This window comes from Ranitomeya imitator, chromosome 3 (genome assembly GCF_032444005.1).
Source record: "Ranitomeya imitator isolate aRanImi1 chromosome 3, aRanImi1.pri, whole genome shotgun sequence".
Taxonomy (NCBI): Eukaryota; Metazoa; Chordata; class Amphibia; order Anura; family Dendrobatidae; genus Ranitomeya; species Ranitomeya imitator.
In genome coordinates this window covers 401637264-401660111 of record NC_091284.1, presented here as the reverse complement: position 1 = coordinate 401660111, position 22848 = coordinate 401637264, and the positions used below count along the sequence as shown (strand labels likewise).

The 22848-nt window shown below is 42.9% G+C and overlaps 1 protein-coding gene across 2 annotated transcripts in view; it reads right to left on the bottom strand.

Annotated features, from left to right (window-relative positions):
• Nucleotides 1–3283: 3283 nt before the first annotated feature.
• The window catches only part of MTF1 (metal regulatory transcription factor 1), a 40018-nt gene continuing 20453 nt past the window's right edge, over nucleotides 3284–22848 (bottom strand). Inside the window, exons 3-10 of one of the 2 annotated variants that reach the window (XM_069757109.1) lie at nucleotides 22221–22352; nucleotides 17577–17650; nucleotides 17349–17476; nucleotides 16902–16979; nucleotides 11619–11721; nucleotides 7971–8512; nucleotides 6686–6749; nucleotides 3284–4968 (exon numbers count right to left, since the gene is read on the bottom strand). In XM_069757109.1, the coding sequence (XP_069613210.1) occupies nucleotides 4586–4968; nucleotides 6686–6749; nucleotides 7971–8512; nucleotides 11619–11721; nucleotides 16902–16979; nucleotides 17349–17476; nucleotides 17577–17650; nucleotides 22221–22352 (1504 nt within the window). In that variant the 3' untranslated portion in view covers nucleotides 3284–4585. The remainder of the gene's footprint in view (nucleotides 4969–6685; nucleotides 6750–7970; nucleotides 8513–11618; nucleotides 11722–16901; nucleotides 16980–17348; nucleotides 17477–17576; nucleotides 17651–22220; nucleotides 22353–22848) is intronic. The other variant, XM_069757110.1, reaches the window with a different exon arrangement.

Here is a 22848-nt window from a genome sequence, read left to right as displayed (position 1 = left end):
ACCTTTAGGGCAGTCTCACACGTCCAGATAATTCCGGTACCGGAATTATCCGTGTCCGTGTGCTGGTGCGTTTCTGTGGCACATCAGTGCGGCACATGTGTGCCGCCCGTGTGCCCACTGGGTACCACACGCACCGTGCAGGAGACAGCGCTAAAGTTTAGCGCTGTCCCCTGCATCTGGTGCTGAAGCCGCGATTCATATCTTCCCTGCAGCAGCGTTTGCTGTAGAGAAGATATGAATAATCGTGTTTAAAATAAAGCTCCATGGAGCCGCATATTCATGATTGTAATGGGCGGCCCCACGTGATCGCTCATACAGTAGAGGGTGCGGCCAGGACAGGAAGCAGCGCCAGCCAGCGAGGGAGCCGGGTGAGTATGTTAATAACAGCAGGGGGGTTTTGGGAAGGGGGCGCACAGGGGGTGGGAGCGGGGTATGGGCCATGGATCTTTATTTTAAACATGATTATTCATATCTTCTCTACAGCAAACGCTGCTGCAGGGAAGATATGAATCGTGTCTTCAGCACCAGTGGGGGGGGGGACAGCGCTTACAGTAGCGCTGTCTCCGGCACGGCACACGGACAAAGTCCGTGTGCGGTACGTGTTTTACACGGACCCATTGACTTTAATGGGTCCGTGTAATCCGTGCGCTCCCACGAACACTGACATGTCTCCGTGTTTGGCACACGGAGACACGGTCCGCAAAAAATCAATGACATCTGCACAGATGCATTCATTTAACTGTCTACGTGTGTCAGTGGCTCCGGTACGTGAGGAAACTGTCACCTCACGTACCGGAGCCACTGACGTGTGAAACCGGCCTCACAGGAATCCAGAACATTTGACTCCACCACACCACCTTCAGCTAGACCGGCAAGAAAATCACCAGTCTTGATGAATCGTGGCTTATTGGCCCAACTCAGCAAAGCTTTCAAGACAGAATTCTGGCATAAAATCTTTTAACAGTTGCAAAATTTTAGGTGCAACACAAGAGTTGCGACAAAAGTTTCTGACTTTTGACATTTTCAAGCCAGTTCCTCCCAGCTCCAAGGAAACGGTTGGACCTGGGGTGGGAAGCCACAGCTTGTCTAAGTCATGACGAACTGTGGCGTTCCCTACACCAGAAATCTCATTCCTGTACCGGAATGGAGTAAGATTACTGGCGAGATGCATGACAATCATCAGAAATTCCAGATTCATGAAGAGGACTGCACCTCTTTAATCAGAAGTGTCTGACTCCAGGAACGTGAACAACGCCGGCCTTATTAGAATGTGTCTACCATGCTCGGTTGTAACAGTGAAGAAAAATATCAGTCAAGTAATATATCCAATACCTAGCTAGTGTCTGTCTAGAACTTTTCATCTCCACATTTTGCTGACCCATCAAGATTTTATTTTTTCAACTGTTTAGAATGATGTACAGGGTTAAAACTAGTAATTCTCAGCTTATCATACCCCAGTTCACCACTGTTCTCTGTACTTCCAGCTTCATCTGGTTCAATTGCAGCAACCAATGACTTACTATGTTCTTTTTGGCTGCTGTGTTCACATGTCCATCCAGATTAAGCAGAAAGTACAGAAACCCACAGGGGTCCAAAAGGTGACATAAGGGGGGCCTTGGGTAAAGAGTACTGCTACTTTTATTAGCAATAGGCACTTTATGTGCCTCCATAAGGTGGTGTATTACGCTTCTGGGGAAAAATACCTGTCAACAGGGAGCCTAATGTTTCTTTTTCTGTTGAATTTAAAGTATAAAAGCGTAGAGGAAACTATAGTAGGACCCGATACACTGTATCAGACTGATGTCATCAGTGCCTTGTTACACTTCTCAAGGATTCAACGTGACAGAATGGAATCCATGTCATGTACTGTGCATACATCACGGTGTTAAAAAAAAATGACTCCATTCTCACATCAGTCTGCTTACTTTATATAAGGCAGCTAGAAATCTGCAACACCTTGTTGTCAGGACAAGGGAAAAACAAATGTACGTTTATAATGTAGTTTTTTTTTCTTGCAAATTGTCTGTAAAAGCCTTGTTTGACAGGACACACTTCCACATTGGGTAGTGAGCAGTGCCAATGACATTGCGTCCCCCCACGTACTTGCCATGCATGAACCGTGCTCGTGCTTGATAACTGCCCATTGTGCACACGTCCTGACAGGTATGTGGGGACGCCACATAATCAGCACCACTCCCTGCCTTTCCTTTCATTCTAATAGGAGTGCTGAAGATCAGCCGAGCACTGTGGTCTGCAATCTCTGACGCTCCCATTAAGAATGAATGGAGCAGTAGAGCGCATGAATGACCTCCGCCCCATCCAGCCGGGGATCTGAGAGCTCCAGTTCTCAGATCAGTGGTTGGCCACAGAGATCAGACCCCCAGCAATCGGAACGTGGATAGGGGAAACCTTTTAAACTCGAGAACACCCCTGTAACATCTAATAGTATTTCATCATCAAGAATTTGTAGTCAGCCATAAGCAAGATAACACAAGTTTAACGTCAAAGGGTTATTCCCCCCAAAATCCATAGGACAGGGAAAAACTTATTGATCGCTCAGGATTCGATTGTTGATTCCAAGATTGGGAGTCTTGAATGGAGCCAGGAGTGCACATGCTCGACCTTCGCTCCATTCTTAATCTATTGAACTGCTGAAGAAAGCCGAAAGCTATACTTTGCTTTATAGTCTCATTAACAATGAATGGAGCGGAGTACGAGCATGCAGACCTCTGCTCCATTCAGGACAGGGCTACAGAAGTGGGAACCCCACAGCAAATAGCAATGAATCTCCTATCCTGTGAATAAGGCTTTTTTTTTTTTTTTTTTTTTTACCTAATCCTTTAATGTTGCGCTGCTCTATTTTGGCACAAACAGAAGATCCACTAAGCCACTGCAAGACATTTGCCACATATTACCTGTTGGTTTGATTAATATGAGCCTTTTAATAATTTTGATAATGTGTGCAAAACTGTAAAGCGCTGTGGAATATGTGAGCGCTATATAAAAATAAAGATTATAATTATTAATAGATCTCACGGATGTTAGGCAACTTGTGCATCACATCCCAAAGGGTATTTTCACATATGCAGATTAAATGCAGAAATATCAGTGACTAGTAGGGAAAACCCCACATTCAGATGTACCTCATTACAGCAACATATCTGCCACTTGTGAATCCTTTGTAGTGGTAGCATTACCACGGACGCAGACAGCTTGTTGTGAAAGCGACGGAGCAGCAGAAATACATTTAGTATAGGGCATATTGACTATGGCAAGAAAGAGCTTTCCACTTTCACATTTTACTGGCAATGAAAGGCACAATGTAACAATGAAACAAGTCCCTGAATAATTCCTTACAGCAATATTAACAATTGCACTCCCGGGAAAGTTGTATTCTCCCGAGAGCCGCTGAGCCATAGGGTCATACTTTTACACAGAAAATACAGAAAACATCTAACATTGTTAAGTTAATGACTTTAATTAGAATTTTCAGTTCTTCTTGTTGAAGAGTACATCACCAATCTGTTGCTACCCTTTTTCTAAAAAAAAACAAAACAAAAAAAAAAAAACCACAATCATTGGGCAGCTCCAGATTTGGTGATTTTATTTTTTTAACATCTATTGAAAAATGCTGGCAAGTGTCCCCAAGTTTGTAGCAAAAGTAAGGCCCCAACTTCCGGGATGTGGGATCCCACCACTCTCGGAATGAAAATGTGATATCTAGCGCTTTCCACAAACCCAGAGTTGCTGCATCATTTATTAAGCGTTACCTATTTAGGGTTGTTACTGTTCAGAAACCGCTCAGTAAAGGATGCAGCAGAGCTAGTTTAGTTGATTGTACATATTCTATGTCATGTTTTCATTCGGAAAGCATCCACGGAGGGCATCTCCCATGTCTGTACTAGTTACAGGCTAATCCTAGAGGTGCGCTAAGTGTCATACAGTGGACACATGCATCTCCGCGCGCTTAGTGGTGGAAGCATTTGATTGCGATCCTATAATGTTATTGTCAACCCTGGGCTTGGCTGCAATGTATTTTTCAGAATCAGACTTTCAATTTCCTATAGCTGGGTATTTAGAATATTAAATGCCAAGAGAGGAGACGGACAACGTAGGGTAGTTCCACGAATGCAACATGAACCCAGGTAAGTTTCCAGCATCTTCTGATGAAATGATGAAAATAAAGCCAATACTAAAACGTGGTCTCTTTTATATATCTGGCCCATTGTAAAATGTCTAGTAACAACATCTCATAAAACGAACTCCAGTGACTTACCTATGTCTTAAAATATATATATATATATTTTCCCCTGAAATTACACAAAAGTGACGTATAGTGCAATAAAGCAATGGGTTACCGTGCACCCGGCTGACAACCCTCATCAGCGTCACAAGGTAAAGCTGCTACTTTCCTTCCATCGTGAGCCTCTATACAATAAGAGGACTCTGCTTATCTACCAAGAATTAAAATGCATTGAATGTAGAGTCGTCAGTTGTGTTATGTAGCCAGAGACAGGTGCTGAGTGTTGGAAGTAAGAAGACTACAAAAATATCCAAAATAACAGTCCATTGGCTGATTAACAGTCTATTTAGAAAAACCGCTAAGGCTGATGTCATCTCCTTGCAGTAAGGCTTCCACAGGGACCAGAGAGGAGGAATTCTCCGGACTCTGGAGGGACAGGAAGTCTGAGATGTCTATAGAAGAAGGTGTCCATGGCTGAGAGTCTGCAGAGTTCAATAAATGTCCACTGCTTCCTTCACAGGGTGACGGTGGAAGGGGTACAGTGTCAGGAGGAGGGGGATCAGCTGCTGGTTTGGGGTCAGAGTTCGATTCTGATGTGGAACTTCTTTTGCGCTTTGTAGAGGTGTCTTTAACAGCGTCTCTGCAGGCACACTGACACTGACAGGACTCTTCTTGTTTTATGATGATAACAGGAAGGCTCAGGCCAATCTGCTGTACGGCATTAACTGAAAAAGAAAGCCACAAAAAGAATCTAGAATTAGAGTGGACATGTGGTGTACTTGGCAGGTGCCCTCCACCCTAATGTAAGAAAATTACCAGTAAAGTAACTGCTAAAAATGAAATCATTCAGACTGCACAGTTGCTAGCATTGAGAATCTAACGCCTCTGACCATTACCTGTCTAAACATAGCTAGGGCCAATTAGTTCTTGAGCAAACAGCATAACAATCTGACAGAAGAGGTTAAGGGGAATCTGTCATCAGGTTTCCACTGTAGAAACTACATCCGCCACCTTTAAGTCTTTTTAAACGGCATTCCAACTTGACTGATGTGACTGACAACTCCTACATCACCCAGTCTGATACATCTGCGCAGCATTGGTTCTCTACAGTGAAGGCGCTCGAGTCAAACAGACTCTGTGGATGGCGGAGGAGACTAGACATGAGCGAATATCATGGGATCCGTCCTTATTTGGCTCGCTAATAGAGCTTACCGAATCGCTGCAGCGGGAACCCGGTTACCTAGAGCGCTCACGATAATCAGGTGTCAGGCGCACAGCTGCGTGGGTCGTGGCTGTGTGACAGTCACAACACACAGGTTCTCCAGGCACGTGTTGTGACGCAGCGATCATACCAAAGCGCATACAGTCATGCCAAAGCACTGCTACTTCCGGATCATGGGCACCCGGCTTAAAATGTGATGGATTTACTTTATATAGGGAAAACCTAGTGACAGGTTCCCTTTAAGGGTATGTGCAGACAGAACTCAAACACACTTCAGTAATTTTCATCCAGATGAGTCAAAATTGCTAATTCACACTTTTGCTACATTAAGATCTTTAGGAAGTTATTGAAAACTTTATACAGATTGCAATTTTTGAATGTGGTGGGTTTTTTCTTCTTGGGAGGGCAGGGGAATGTGGGAGATGAAAAATGTTCTTGGGATAGCTATTTTTTTTTTCTTGCATTCCCCCCCCCCCACTATAGGTAGAGAAGCTCTCTAACAATACCTCATGGGGAAATCATGCTGCTGAAACAAAGAACATAAAAAAAACAAACATTAAAACGGTCAGGTCCGGCTCCCTGGTTACAAACTGCTAAGCTTTACCTACAATATTGTTAAAAAATGAGCCAGGAACTGATAGAAGCATAATGGGGGCGACTCGCTGCTCATCTTGATAGACAAGTCTCCTCCTATATGTAGGAAAATACATGACAATCACGACGAGTCAAGCTGATGTGGTTCCTCCTTATTCCTTGCTTGTTTTCGAACTATGGGGCAGATAAAATTAAAACTGCTAAAGCTTTTTACAATATACAAGATAGTCTTAAAATGTGACTAATTTAGCACAGTGGATCCTGCTGGAAGATAAATTAGTGCTGCTTTAGACTGGTTTTTCGAAGACAGTTTTTGTGGCTCATTTATCTATCAGGGTAAAAACTGTTTGTAATGAGGGAGCCCGTTACAGGTTCACGCTAGCAGTGGTTCAGGCAGCATGTGTCCCCTGACAGCTTCTCAGTACATATGCATTGCAGGATTTAAAAATGTTAAAATACACAAAACGCTCCTCACTACCTTCTGCGCAAACATCATTTACATGGTTCTAACAGTGTTCCGTTTTTTCACTATACTTTTAGGATATTTGGTGAGATTATGTAACCTTGTTATCTTGTATAATTTTCAATAAAACAAGTTATATGCAGACAAACGTTTTCGGACATACCTCCAGTGCTGGAAAGTGGGACTGTAGTGGTGAAGAACACCTTCTCTACCTTTGGAGCTTGCTGCTGTGTGCAGAAATAAAAGTTTATTATTCGGGCAAAGCAATTGTTCTCTTTTTTTTTTTAATGAAGTTTATGTACAAGTAAAGTTAACTATTTCAAAAGGCTCCTATAATGCATCTCTTAAGATGGCAGACCTAACTAAGATGAAAGGAATGCATTTCATTGTGCCCATAGGCATTTTAGATTAATACTTCAATTTTCTCACCTTTTGCAGGAGGGCACCGCTCCCTCACCACCCTGCTTATTGGGGGTGATGTGCTACTGACGATTGACAGCACGGACCACCAACATCAGAGCTCAGCTGCTCCATAACTGTGCATTCACTTATACTGCTTTGCCTCTGCAGAGTGCAGTGGCACTATAGCTGTCCTAGATCAACGGTAATAGATGATTCGAGAGAGGCGAGTGCAGCGCCAGCGCGCTGCTTCTATGTTCACAGCCACTGCTTATGTGAAACAAGAGGTTGTCAGGGGGTGGAGATAGCAGCAGTGAGCTGCCCCACAGCTCCTACCACCGTCCACAAATAAAGAGTCATCAGGGCGGCGGATTTGGTGTCACTCACTGCTTCCATCACCGCCCCCTGCTGACAATCAGTTTGAGGGCGGTGCTGGAAGCTGTGGGGCAGCGCTGATATTACTCACTGCTTTTATCTCCGCGTCCTGACAAGGTCTTGTTTCATAGATAGAAGATGTGGCAGCGGCTGATCATGCTGCTCTCAGATAGAGTACAAAAACCTGGTGACAGATTCCTTTTAACTCAGCCTCTCACAATCAGCTCAGAGGGGTTTGCCATTCGACACAACCAGCCAAGTGCACCACTAAAAACAAACATTTTACAAATCAGTCCAGACTGTTCCCTCCTGCAGGAAGCAGGGTTCCTATTAAAGCAAAGCAAATGAAAATCTTGAAAACCCCAAAGAATTTGTAAGAGGGTATAAGGGAAAATTATATAATTTTTCATTGGACAAAGAATAACCCCTTTAAGTATCAATGAAATCAGATGGTAATAAAGAAGTATAAAAACATCACTAAAACGGTAACAAACCTTTAATAAAAAGGTTAGCACAAAATATATCGTAAGTTTGTTTTCAAACAGTAATTTCCGATCATTTCTGTCCTTCAGATACTATAGTTCTGTGTTTGAATTTGGTTCTGGATAAACAGATCCCAGATAAAAAAAAATTTTCCCCCATTTTAATTGCAACTGTAATGAATTAGTACTTACTGATCGCTCATTGTTTTGTGACGTTCCATTTAAGATCCACTGAATGTTTTGCTCATCCATCACTAGGCTGGGTTGCAAGATGGCAGCATTGGGAGTCTGTGTTAACGTTATTGCAGGGTTGCTGCCCAGTACTGTACTGGCACTGGAAACGGCAGCCTGCACCAGCGTTGGCAAAACGGTGTCCGAAGTGGCTCCTATAGGAAGACTGGGTCCTGCAACCACAGTTAATCCCTCTACTAAGGGCTGTGAGGCCTGTGGCGTAATGTAGTTCTCCTGGGTAGCTGTGAAATGACTCCCATTAGGAATAGGCACTTCCAGAGGCTGTGGTGCTGTGCTGGACACGGCGGGTGCTGACTGAGTCCCACATCCTACGGAGCCAGATGGTAAAGGTATGGACGCTGTGCTAGGAGCAGACTGCAGGGAAGCTTCGGACATAGTGCTGGAGTTAATAACAGGCATAACCACAGAAGGAGGGTCCGTTGTGCTGGTCTCTGTACAGTCTATTGCCTGTGTTTCTGTACTCCAACTTTTCAAAAGCGCTTCTGTGAAACAGTATAAAAAGACTGATTAGTCTAATTTACCACAAGGTTAGTCTACAGCAAGCGCTAAATAGTTACGCATCAGTCTGATCTTACACAATTCTGTCTAAGCCTGGGTTCAGACCACTAAGCCCCCATTCCTGACTCCATCCTGGGCTTCCTTCTGAACAGCCACAAAAACAGGATTTGAATGTGGACTCTAAAGAAGCAAAAAACTTTAATTACGTAGGCTGAGCCCAATACATGCAGCTTTTGATAGCTTTTATCTGGCAAAGTTAGTCTTTTAAAGTAAACCTGTCACCAGGTTTTTAACCCCTTAACGACTGCCGATACGCCCTTAATGTTAAGGGTACTTAAACCACAGAGCCATTACTTAACAGCGCTGTGGAAAAAGTGTATAGCGCCAACCAGATTCGGATTTTCTCCAGAGTCTTTGCTGCTGGGGGTAGCCGAGACCCCAGAGAACATGATCAGGGTCGGTTTTTATCGACCCCCGGGTTGCGAACGCCGTCATTAACCATATAACGGCGACCGCAAAAAAACAAAACGCGATTTGCCATTTAATTTCTCTGTCCTCTGATGTGATCGCACATCAGAGGACAGATAAAAAGGGTCCCAGATCCCTCCCTCCCCACCCGCCGATACCAGTGTCTCCCGGTGTCCCTGGGTCCTCCTGCTTCCCCCCACAGGTGCTGGTGTCTTCTTCCTGTAAGAAAATGGCGGGCGCATGCGCAGTGCGTCCGCCGAGATCTGCCGGCCGGCACCCAGCAACAATAGGAAGATTTTTCCTATTGGTACATTTTGGTCACTGTGATAGACCCTATCACAGTGATCAAAATAAAAAAAATAGTAAATAAATTGCCCTTTTATCACCGCCTTAGCTATGGAAAAATAATAAAATAAATGTATTTCTATTTTCCCATTAGGGTGAGAGGTTAGGGTTGGGGCTAAAGTTAGGGTTAGAGTTGGGATTAGGGTTAGGTTTGTGGTTAGGGGTGTGTTGGGGTTAGGGTTGCGATTAGGGTTATGGTTAGGGATTAGGGGTGTGTTGATGTTAGGGTTGGAGTTAGAATTGGGGGGGTTTCCACTGTTTAGGTACATCAGGGGGTCTCCAAACGCGACATGGCGCCACCATTGATTTCAGCCAGTTTTGCGTTCAAAAAGTCAAATGGTGCTTCCTCCCTTCTGAGCTCTGCTGTGCGCCCAAACAGTGGTTTACCTGCACATATGGGGCATCAGCGTACTTAGGACAAATTAGACAACTTTTGGGGTCCAATTTCTCCTATTACAATGGGAAAATAAAAAATTGGGGGCTAAAAAAAAATCATTTTTGTGGAAAAAAATTAGATTTTTTATTTTCACGGCTCTACGTTATAAACCTCTGTGAAGCACTTGGGGGGTTCATAGTGCTCACTACACATCTAGATAAGCTCCTTGGGAGATCTAGTTTCCTAAATGGGGTCACTTGGGGGTGTTTCTACGGTTTAGGTACATCAGGGGCTCTGCAAACGCAACGTGACGCCCGCAGACCATTACATGAAAGTCTGCATTTTAAAACATCACTACATCCCTTCCAAGCCCCGATGTGTGCCCAAAACAGTGGTTCACCTCCACATATGGGGTATCGGCATATTCAGTAGAAATTGCACAACAAATTTTGTGGTTCACTTTCTCTTTTTACAGTTGTGAAAATAAAAAAAAAATAGGTTCTGAAGTAAATTGTTTGTAAGTAAAAAAAAAAGTTAAATGTTAATTTTTTCCTTCCACATTGCTTTAGTTCCCATGAAGCACATAAAGGGTTACTAAACTTATTGAATGTGGTTTTGAGCACCTTAAGGGGTGCAGTTTTTTCAATGGTGTCACTTTTGGGTATTTTCTGTCATGTACACCCCTCAAAGTGACTGTAAATGTGAGGTGGTCCCTAACAAAATGGTTTTGTAAGTTTTGTTGTAAAAATGAGAAATCGCTGATCAATTTTTAACCGTTTAACCCCCCAAAATTATGTTTCCAAAATTGTGCTGATGTAAAGTTGACATGTGGGAAATGTTATTTATTAACTATTTTGTGATATCTCTGCTTTAAGGGCATAAAAATTAAAAGTTTGAAAATTGCAAATTTGTAAACATTTTCGCCATATTTCCACACAGTCTCCCCAGCATCGACAAGGGCAGAACAAAGTATCTCGGTGTGCAGGCGTCAGGAAAGGTCAAGGAGCCCCGGCGCATGCGCACTGCAGTACTTTGCACAGTGCGCCTCTCTGTAGCCGGGATGCACATACTATGTTTTAGATGATCAATGATGCGAGGGGAAGAAGACGCACGCATGTGCAAGGTAAGTATAGCAATTGCGATGATGCCGGCGCTTGTAAGTTATGTTATCAAGACCACAGGCGTGTAATAATAGCTAAGAGGGCAGACTGGTCTGGGGGCACTAACACCAAATTGATTAGTCAAAGGTCTCACTTAGATATCATAAACGGACTTTAGAAATACATAAACAGATCTTTAGAAAAAGTAGGTAATGTTCTACAGGGACTGTTAGGCAGGGTGTTTACATATACAGACACAAATGCTGGTGGTTGTGGGGGCATGGGGGACCTGACAGTATCCCTTTAATAATCCATTTTAAGTATTCCTAGTAGGACACTGTCAAACCACCTAAAGTAAGAAAATGCACATGTGTTTATGCAAAAACTGCATCAAATCTACGTCACTACTGTACTATGTGGCTTTACCCCCCAGCCTGGAATTATGCCTCCCTCAGCATTTAGAATTAGCGTTTTGATTTCCAAAATTCCATTAAATAAATACATTCATAGTGGGTAATAATATGCAACAGAAACAAATCAGTAATATTCTGCCCCATCTAGTATCAGAGGCATTTTCCTTAATAGGCCACATTTGATAACTGCCCAAGAGGAATGGGCCATCCATACTCATCCAGCATAACTCCCATTTAAAGGCTTAAGGAGTGTGACCAAGCGTGTACTGAAGATCATAGAGGCCAAATCACACCAGTCACCATGTCATTACATTGCAAGGAAGGTGGCAGGAGTGGAATGTATTATATGGCAAACAAATTATATGTAGCATTTCTGTTATTCTTCTACCTGTCTGATGAGCAGAATCATTATCTTCTGGGTGTTCAGGACTCTGGAACATTGACTGAAATAGGTTTTGCGTTAATAATGAGCCCAGGGCTTGTCCAGAGCTCTAGACCAGATGGAGAAAAATACATTTATATAAAATCTGTATGCAGAAAAAAATATCTAATGCAGAAAAATATTACGTGCAGAAAATAAAGCCTCGATTTTCCTCTTTTAACTGGCTTGTCCAACAAAGTACAAGACACTTTACCAGTTTCATAAATTGTTTGTTTTTGCAAGTTGACCTTCAACCCCATGACACTTCAAGATGTACAGTCATGGCCAAAAGTATTCACACCCCTGCAATTCTGTCAGATAATACTCAGTTTCTTCTTGAAAATGATTGCAAACACAAATTATTTGGTATTATTATTATCTTCATTTAATTTGTCTTAAAGGGAAGGTACCGCGTTTGTAGGTCATTAATAAATCACTGTAATGTAGCATAACATGCTGCTATAAGCAAGTTTGAAATGCATGTGAAACAGATTTCATGTGATATATGAGTAGAAAGAATGCACTGGGGGCTGACATCTTGGTTTTGCAGCAGTAGCAGGGCCCTATCAGTGTCAGATTACGGCACCCCATGGACATAGGAGATAATAGACCAGCACGGACCCTATCTGTAACATTGCAGCAGCATTAGCAGTGAGCTGGGCACGCCTCTGCGGGCTGCACAACTCACTGCTGTAGGTGTGACTAGCTGCCATTTTATTAGAGCCCTGTGCTCTCTATCACAGGACAGAAGAAGCCCTCACTGCTCCTCTGTACTCCAGGCAGGCACACATCCTCTGCTCCTCACAAGCTGCCCTGTGTGCTTCTCCTGCTGTGTCTCCCCCTCCCCCTCACACACAGCCCCTGTGATCTCCAGTAAGCTGCACTCACAGCCTGCAGAGAGGGAGGTGACACCTAGAGAGAGAGCAGGGCAGCTGACAGGACAGGGATTAAGGTGGGGGAAGGGGGATGGCAAGGATGTTATTCACAAAAAATGCTGCTGAGCCCACTGTGTTCTGCTCCTCTGTAAACAAGCTGTGCCTCTGATGCAGTAACTGCTGATGATAGCAGGTCACAGGGCAGTCACACACAAAATGGTGCTGCCCTGTGATGCTGCTCTTCATTCTTACTGTTAGCAGCAAAATTGGGGCAGTAACTGCTGACATCACCATTTCCCTCCCCCTTCGGGTGGTCTAATATCCCTGGGGCAGAGCTGCTAAATCTTACTATAGCTGCTTGAGGTCTAAAACGGAAAATGCTCCCTCTAGTGGTAAATATGTATATTTGTAGAATAATTTATAATATTTTTCATATAGAAATGTTTGCAAACAGTGTAAACATTGCATTAATACATTTTAATTACTATTTTAAGCTTAATTTCACAAAAAAACAAAATACAAGAAAACTGGTGGCACCTTCCCTTTAAATGAAAAAAACACAAAAAGAATTGTCCTAAAGCCAATTGGATATAATTCCACACCAAACATAAAAAAGGGGGTGGACAAAAGTAATGACACCGTTCGAAAATTCATGTGATGCTTCTCTAATTTGTGTAATTAACAGCACCTGTAACTTACCTGTGGCACCTAACAGGTGTTGGCAATAACTAAATCACACTTGTAGCCAGTTGACATGGATTAAGGTGACTCAACCTCTGTCCTGTGTCCTTGTGTGTACCACATTGAGCATGGAGAAAAGAAAGAAGACCAAAGAACTGTGAGGACTTGAGAAACCAAATTGTGAGGAAGCATGAGCAATCTCAAGGCTACAAGTCCATCTCCAAAGACCTGAATGGTCCTGTGTCTACCGTGCGCAGTGTCATCAAGAAGTTTAAAGCCCATGGCACTGTGGCTGACCTCCCAAGATGTGGACGGAAAATAAAAATTGACAAGAGATTTCAACGCAAGATTGTGCGGATGTTGGATAAAGAACCTCGACTAACATCCAAACAAGTTCAAGCTGCCCTGCAGTCCGAGGGTACAACAGTGTCAACCCGTACTATCCGTCGGCATCTGAATGAAAAGGGACTGTATGGTAGGAGACCCAGGAAGACCCCACTTCTTACCAAGAGACATAAAAAAGCCAGGCTGGAGTTTGCCAAAACTTACCTGAAAAGGCCTAAAACGTTTTGGTGCAATGTTCTCTGTTCAGATGAGACAAAAGTAGAGCTTTTTGGGCAAAGGCATCAACATAGAGTTTACAGGAGAAAAAAAGAAGCATTCAAAGAAAAGAACACGGTCCCTACAGTCAAACATGGCAGAGGTTCCCTGATGTTTTGGGGTTGCTTTGCTGCCTCTGGCATTGAACTGCTTGACTGTGTGCATGGCGTTATGAAGTCTGAAGACTACCACCAAATTTTGCAGCATAATGTAGGGCCTAGTGTGAGAAAGCTGGGTCTCCCTCAGAGGTCATGGGTCTTCCAGCAGGACAATGACCCAAAACACACTTCAAAAAGCACCAGAAAATGGTTTGCGAGAAAGCACTGGCGACTTCTAAGGTGGCCAGCAATGAGTCCAGACCTGAATCCCATAGAACACCTGTGGAGAGATCTAAAAATGACAGTTTGGAGAAGGCACCCTTCAAACATCAGGGACCTGGAGCAGTTTGCCAAAGAAGAATGGTCTAAAATTCCAGCAGATCATTGTAAGAAACTCATTGATGGTTACCGGAATCGGTTGGTCTCAGTTATTTTGGCTAAAGGTTGTGCAACCAAGTATTAGGCTGAGGGTGTCAATACTTTTGTCTGGCCCATTTTTGGAGTTTTGTGTGAAATGATCAATGTTTTGCTTTTTGCTTCATTCTCTTTTGTGTTTTTTCATTTAAGACAAATTAAATGAAGATAATAATACCAAAGAATTTGTGATTGCAATCATTTTCAGGAAGAAACTGAGTATTATCTGACAGAATTGCAGGGGTGTGAATACTTTTGGCCATGACTGTATATACATTGTGGAGTGGGTCAAGGTAGGAGAGTGAGCTCAGGACTTTGTTATATAGCCAGCACTTGCCTCCAATAGCTGTGCTTTAAATTGTTAAATGTCTCTGTCAATCACTGTCAGCGGCATATAAGTTGTGACACCATAGTGGTGCTTCCACTGGCTTTGTCAGCAGAGGCTCTACTATGGCCGTGTTGACGGAAAAATAAGGGGTTATTATATGAGAGCATGTTTATAATCTTTCCACTTACATTGCTGTAATTGGAGAAACTGATGTATATGCCACACACCAGAAAATCACAGTTTCATTTAAAGTAAGCTCTGGAGGCAGATTCTCACGGAGATCAGTGTCCAGCCCATAGACCTTAACAGCTTGTTTACATATAAAGAAAAAAAATATGTGGATTTCTAGATAAGGCATCGGATCACCGATATCGAGATATCATTTTATTTAACAATCTATGACCTACATGCCCATATAGACAGCTTAGGAGGGTTAATCGTACCGACATACTCCCTTTAAAGGGTCATCACAGTGTGTTATTGTATCCAAGCTGGGTGACACAATGTGAAACAATGTAGTTTACTAGATAGATGGGTTCTGAATCCTCAGGCAAGGACTGTGCATCCCAGCAGTGCTTGTAAGGGTACCGTCACACTATAACATTTTGATCGCTACGACGGTACGATTCGTGACGTTCCAGCGATATCGTTACGATATCGCTGTGTCTGACACGCAGCAGCGATCAGGGATCCTGCTGAGAATCGTACGTCGTAGCAGATCGTATGGAACTTTCTTTCATCGCTGGATCTCCCGCTGTCATCGCTAGATCGGTGTGTGTGACACCGATCTAGCGATGCGATCCAGCGATGCGTTCGCTTGTAACCAGGGTAAACATCGGGTAACTAAGCGCAGGACCGCGCTTAGTTACCCGATGTTTACCCTGGTTACAAGCGTTAAACTAAAAAAAAAAAAACAGCACATACTTACATTCTGGTGTCCGTCAGGTCCCTTGCCGTCTGCTTCCCGCACTGTGACTGCCGGCCGTAAAGTGAAAGCAGAGCACAGCGGCTGTGCTTTCACTTTCACTTTACAACCGGCAGTCACTGAGTGCGGGAACCAGACTGCAAGGGACCTGACGGACACCAGAATGTAAGTATGTGCTGTTTGTTTTTTTTTAGTTTAACACTTGTAACCAGGGTAAACATCGGGTAACTAAGCGCGGTCCTGCGCTTAGTTACCCGATGTTTACCCTGGTTACCCAGGGACCTCGGCATCGTTGGTCGCTGGAGAGCTGTCTGTGTGACAGCTCCCCAGCGACCACACTACGATTTACCTACGATCACGGCCAGGTCATATCGCTGGTCGTGATCGTAGGTAAATCGTATAGTGACAGTACCCTAATTCCAGCCAAACAGGATACTTTATTTAAACAGTGTTAAAAACCATAGATAACACAAAGCTGACACAGCATAGCGACCTATGTCTTTCAAAAGTAAAAGGTCAGTAGTCACAATATAGTTCAACAACGCGTAGGTCTGTATGTTTGTGTGTCAGCTTTATGTTCTGTATGGCTATTAACACTGTTTAATAAAGGAACAAGTGGCTTATAGCTCGTTTGGCTGGGATTACATTGATTTACTGTTCGAGGTCTGATTATTACGCTAAGTACTAGAAGTAAAGGTACCGTCACACTAAGCGACGCTGCAGCGATACCGACAACGATGTCGATCGCTGCAGCGTCGCTGTTTGGTCGCTGGAGAGCTGTCACACAGTGTTTTTTTTTTTTTAACATTTACAACGGTAACCAGGGTAAACATCGGGTTACTAAGCGCGGCCCTGCGCTTAGTAACCCAATGTTTACCCTGGTTACCAGTGAAGACATCGCTGGATCGGTGTCACACACGCCGATTCAGCAATGTCGGCAGGAGATCCAGCGACAAAACAAAGTTCTGGACTTTCCCAGCGACCAACGATCTCCCAGCAGGGGCCTGATCGTTGGTCGCTGTCACACAACGATTTTGTTAACGATATCGTTGCTACATCACAAAAAGCAACAATATCGTTAACGATATCGTTATGTGTGACGGTACCTTAAGCCATGGTAAAGCACTGTGCCACCTTATCTACAGATTGACTCAATATATTCATGTGGCCTGCAGGGACAGCTAAGCAAAACTGACAGAAGAAAACAAAGCACAATGGTTTCCTAGACATGTCACGCCTTTGATCTACAGAGCAACAATGTTCAGATAATGCGCTACAAAGGTCTTTACTTAGAAGACCCTTTTAAAATTACTTTCCCAAATGACTTACTCCATCTGTATTTTCCCGCAGTTCCGAATCAGTGGATAAAGTGCTTAAATCACTGATGCAGAGCCAATGATTGGGGTCCTGAAAGAGAAATGCAGAATCATTAGCATGGCCCAAAAGAGATTATACTATCACATTATTTCAACATTTTATACACTCCTATTGGGGGGGGAGAATTTACTTCCAAATGTGTAAAATGCCAAAACAGGATTCAGAGCATGAAAGGGGTAGTGGGGTACAGGGGTAGAAGCACCTTTTTAAACATACAAGAGCAGATGGGAGTGGCTGGTTGAAACGGTGCGGAACTTGGCTCCGATACACATATGCTTGTAGCTGCATAACTGGGATAAAACCATCTGTAACCTGCTGTATCAGACACATATAGTGCTCTCATCTCATCAATTATACACCCACAAGCCTACACGGGGCGCATACATCATCAGTCAGTACCTCCGCATTGTGAGGGAACTGATCATCCACACCAGTAAGATCGTGACCCTTCATGTGACTTTTTAAGCTGTACTGTGTGCTGAAAGTTTTCTCACATCCATCACTGGTGCAAAAAAACGGTCTTTCTCCTGAAAAAAAAAATAAAAGACAAAAGATGATCAAAACCTGACACTAGAGAACGATATCCATAACTTTGTACAGACCATGGCACAGCACTGTACCACTCACCTGTGTGTTTCCTGGTGTGCGTTTTCAGGTGGTGGCTAGCAGCAAATGCCTTGCCACATCCATCATGGTCACATCTGCATCATTAAATAAGGCTACATTAAAATATGCACGTATCCTACATTCAAGCAATATCCTCCAAATGGAAACAGCTAAAAACCTGATGGTTTAAACTGTCCCCCCTATGTGGTACATCAATCCTACCAAGAAGGAAGTAACGGCAATAGTGGGTTTAACTTTACGCATTAAAAGAAAAAAAGAAGAAAAAGAAAGAAAAGTTGAAATCAATACAAAACATACAGCATAACTAAAGCAGATTTTGACCACTTTTCTACTTTTTTAGAACCAAGCCTTTTTTGCACTTTATGACCATATACATTTTTTCACCTTGGCATTCGGGACCAATAGCTTTTTTGTTTTATTTTTTTTTTATCTATAAAGGGCCCTTATGAGTTAAATTTTGGGGACAAAAGCTTTAAAAAATAAAATAAATAAAAGGTTTTAGTCTTGGACATAACTGTGATCCTTAGGCCGGCGTCACACTCAGCGTAGGGAAATACGGTCCGTATTTTACATGCGTAATACGCAGAAATTATCCCAAAATAGTGATCCGTATGTCATCCGTAGGCAGGGAGTGTCAGCGTATTTTACGCATGTCATCCTCCATATGTAATCCGTACTGCGAGATTTTCTCGCAGGCTTGCAATACGAACATACAATGGATCCATGGGCTCAAATATTCATGAAAACATATACGGTATACAGTGTGTGTATATGTATATATATATGTGTGTGTGTGTGTGTGTGTGTGTGTGTGTGTGTGTGTGTGTGTGTGTGTGTGTGTGTGTATGTATATATATATATATATATATATATATATATATATATATATATATATATATACATATACATACACATATATACATACACACACACACTTGAGAATTTTGGGCTGAAAGTGCCCCTCTCGGCTTATACTCGAGCGTCAGGATCGCTGGGACTAGGCAAGTATGTAATATTCACCTGTCCCCGTTCCAGCCGCCGGGCGCCGCTCTGTCTTCGCATCTCTCCGCTCTGACTGTTCAGTTCAGAGGGCGCGATGACGCATATGGTGTGCGCGGCGCCCTCTGTCTGATCAGTCAGAGCGGAGAGACGCCGGGACCGGAAGCTGGGAGCTGCAAGCAGCGAGGCGAGTATGGCATTTTTTTTTTATTGCAGCAGCAGCAATGGCACAGCTTTCTATGGCACAGCTATGGGGCAATACTGAACGGCGCAGAGCACTATATGGCAGCTATGGGGCAATACTGAACGGCGCAGAGTACTATATGGCAGCTATGGGGCAATACTGAACGGCGCAGAGCACTATATGGCAGCTATGGGGCAATAATGAACGGTGCAGAGCACTATATGGCAGCTATGGGGCAATAATGAACGGTGCAGAGCACTATATGGCACAGCTATGGGGCAATACTGAACGGTGCAGAGCACTATATGGCAGCTATGGGGCAATAATGAACGGTGCAGAGCACTATATGGCACAGCTATGGGGCAATACTGAACGGTGCAGAGCACTATATGGCAGCTATGGGGCAATAATGAACGGTGCAGAGCACTATATGGCACAGCTATGGGGCAATACTGAACGGTGCAAAGCACTATATGGCACATCTATGGGGCAATACTGAACGGTGCAGAGCACTATATGGCACAGCTTTATATGGCACATCTATGGGGCCATAATGAACAGTATGGAGCATTATATATGGCACAGCTTTATATGGAGCATCTTATGGGGCCATAATGAACGGTATGGAGCATCTATTTTTATTTTTGAAATTCACCGGTAGCTGCTGCATTTCCTACCCTAGGCTTATACTCGAGTCAATAAGTTTTCCCAGTTTTTTGTGGCAAAATTAGGGGGGTCGGCTTATACTCGAATGAATTATATATATATATATATATATATATATATATATATATATATATATATATATATATATATATATATATATATATATATATATATATATATATATATATATGAGACATATATATATATATATATATATATATATATATGAGACACACACACATATATATATATATATATATATATATACACATATTTATATTTCATACAGCGCTAGATAGCAGCAAATCCAGTAATTCAATTGGCAGCTTTTGCCATCTCCTTCCCAAACTCTACATGATATGAGACATGGTTTACATATAGTAAACCTTTTCATATCCACTTTTTTTTTTTTTTTTGCATATTCCTCACTACTAATGTTAGAAGTGTGTGTGCGCAAAATTTGGGGGCTCTGTTAAAATAAAGGGTTAAATCACGGAAAAAAATGGCGTGGGCTCCCGCACAATTTTTTCCGCCAGAGTGGGAAAGCCAGTGACTGAGGGCAGATATTAATAGCCTGGAGAGGGTCCATGGTTATTGGCCCCCCATCTGGGGAATGAATGGAAAGCAGGGAAACGTAGCTACCTAGACTTGCGGTGCTGCGCCCCCTGCTGGCAAACCTCATATGAGCATATGAGTTATGCCAGCAGGGGGCGCAGCACCGCAATTCTAGGTAGCCATGTTCCCCTGCTTTCAATTAATTCCCCAGATTTTACAGCCAGGAGCACAGCTGCATTAGCAGGCTCCTGCTTGTAAAATTAATTAACCCCTTCAGATGGATTTACATCGTGGGACATGACTAACGGCGGAAAGGTATGGGACATTGTTGTTTTTTTATTTTTCCTTTTTTACAGAACGAGGGTCGTCATTTGGATTGAGAGTATAATAAACTATTACAACACCCTGTGTCTTTATTTCATGAAAATACTTTATTCCTAATGTGTGTGTTTTATTAACCATTTACTACTATTGGATTAATAATGGATAGGTGTCTTATTGACATCTCTCCATTATTAACCTGGCTTAATGTCACTTTACAACAGCAAGGTGGCATTAACCCTACATTACCCCATATCCCACTTCTACAGGGGAGTGGGAAGAGAGAGGCTATGTGCCAGAATAGGCGCATCTTCCAGATGTACTTTTTCAGGGTGGCTGGGGGCAGATGTTTTCGGGGGGGGGGGGGGGGGGGGGGGTCGGGTCCCTCTCTAGGCTATTAGTATCTGCCCTCAGTCACTGGCTTTCCCACTCAGGCGGAGAAAACAGTTTTTTCCGCAATTTAACCCTTTATTTTAACAACTAGAGCCCCCAAATGTTGCACACATACACACAAACACCTCTAACATTAGTTGTGAGGAATATGCAAAAAAAAAAAAAAAAAAAAAAAAAAAAGGGGATATGAGATGGTTTACTGTATGTAAACCATGTCTCATATCATGTCGGGTTTGGGAAGGAGAAGGCAAAGCCGGCAATTGAATTACCGGCTTTTCTGCTATCTAGCGCTGTATGAAATATTATATATATAGATGTAATTAATGTAGACATTTATTTTATCTGTTCTATTCTAACCTGTCAGTGTTATTTTACTGTACGCCGCACTGAATTGCCGGCTTTTCGCTAGAACACCGCTCGGTATTTCTCGCAAGTCACACTGATGGTCCATGTATAATCCGTATTTTTCTCGCCCCCCATAGACTTTCATTGGCAGATTTTTTGCGCAATACGCTGACGAACACAGCATGCTGTGATTTTCTACGCCCGTAAAATGCAGTTGAGAAATATACGGCAAATAGGAGCTGCCCCATAGAGAATCATTGGTCCGTGTGCAATGCATAGTTTTTGCGCCTCTCATACGTCCGTAAAACTCTCTAGTGTGATCCCGGCCTTATACTTATGCACTGGATTTGGTCTAGTAAATAATGGCGATGGAAGTTTATTTCTGAACTCAGCAATTAAGGTGGAAGTGAGGCTGTGTATTACAGCTGTCCTCCCCCTGTGTATTGTGCAGGTACAGTGACCGTGTCCATGTATTACCAGGACATCTTGTGTAACAGATAGAATAGATCTCTACATACATTGTGACGCACACCTTTATTTGTATTTTTACAAGATATATTCATACAAAGTATTTATCTCCCCCCTAACCAATGACACGTTGATCGCTAGGGGTCCAATGGCTGGGGGAAACCCCAGCGATTCCCAAAGAGGGGCTTTGGAACACCAAAAACAACGCTCAGCAGCCCAGCCATTAAAGGAAGCAAAGGTGCACATGGTCAGCCTCTGCTCCATTCACTGTTAACGGTTCTGCTGAGTGCAGTGCTAGGTTATTTCCAGCAGTCCCATAGACAATGAATGGATATCTGTTACAATAAGGATAGGGATGCTGAGCCCCACACTCTTGGTTCCAAAGCTCCAATCTCAGCATCACTGAGAGACCAAGTGGTCAGGCCCCCAGAGATCAGCAAGGTATACCCTATCCATAACTTGCTTTTTATAGGAATAACCCATAGCCTGTACAAAACAATGTTAGCATATAAGTTTAACCTATGTGTACAGTATCAGGATTCAGGAGAATGTTCCGATTTTGGCTCAATGCGGCAAACAATAAGTAACATCACAAATGACAATCACCATGGTAAAACATACATTTCAGCACTTGTAATGACAATGGAGATTATATGAGATGTCATTCGTCTGAAACTGGCATCAATATGGGATGTGAATAGACACACTCTTACCGGAATGGTTTCTCTCTAGTGTGCGTGCGAATGTGCTTCCGTAAGTCGCTGTGGGTAGTGAAATACTTGCTGCAGCCTTCTGTCACACAGTTAAAAGTTTCACCAGTGTGGAGTCTTTTATGCGCTCTTAACCTACGGAGGGGCAAATCATTAAATGAAGATTGTTTTTTGACATTTTATTTATGGTATTTACCGTAATTTCATATATACTTCCTCATAGAATTTAGGGCAATAGGAAAGTCCGGTCTATTCGATTCTCATACCTTAATGGAAAATGCCATTTTCTGTCCGCTTGCATATACTTCCAAAATATTTAGCGCCATTAACGTCTACAGCGCTTTACAGACATCAACATCACGGTCCTCATCGGGGCTCACAATTTACAATCACTATCCGTATGTCTTTGGGGCGTTGGAGGAAACTCACTCAAATACGGGAAGAACATACATACAGCATTCTGACAAAGCACCAAAGCCAATGTACAGTGGCAGGTAAAAGTTCAGGCAGCCCTGGTCAAAATTACTGTTATTGTGAACATGAAGATGAAGTGATCTCAAAAATGCCCAAAGTTAACAATGACATATTTACTTTGTATTTTAGGAACAAATTGTGTATATATGTATGTGTG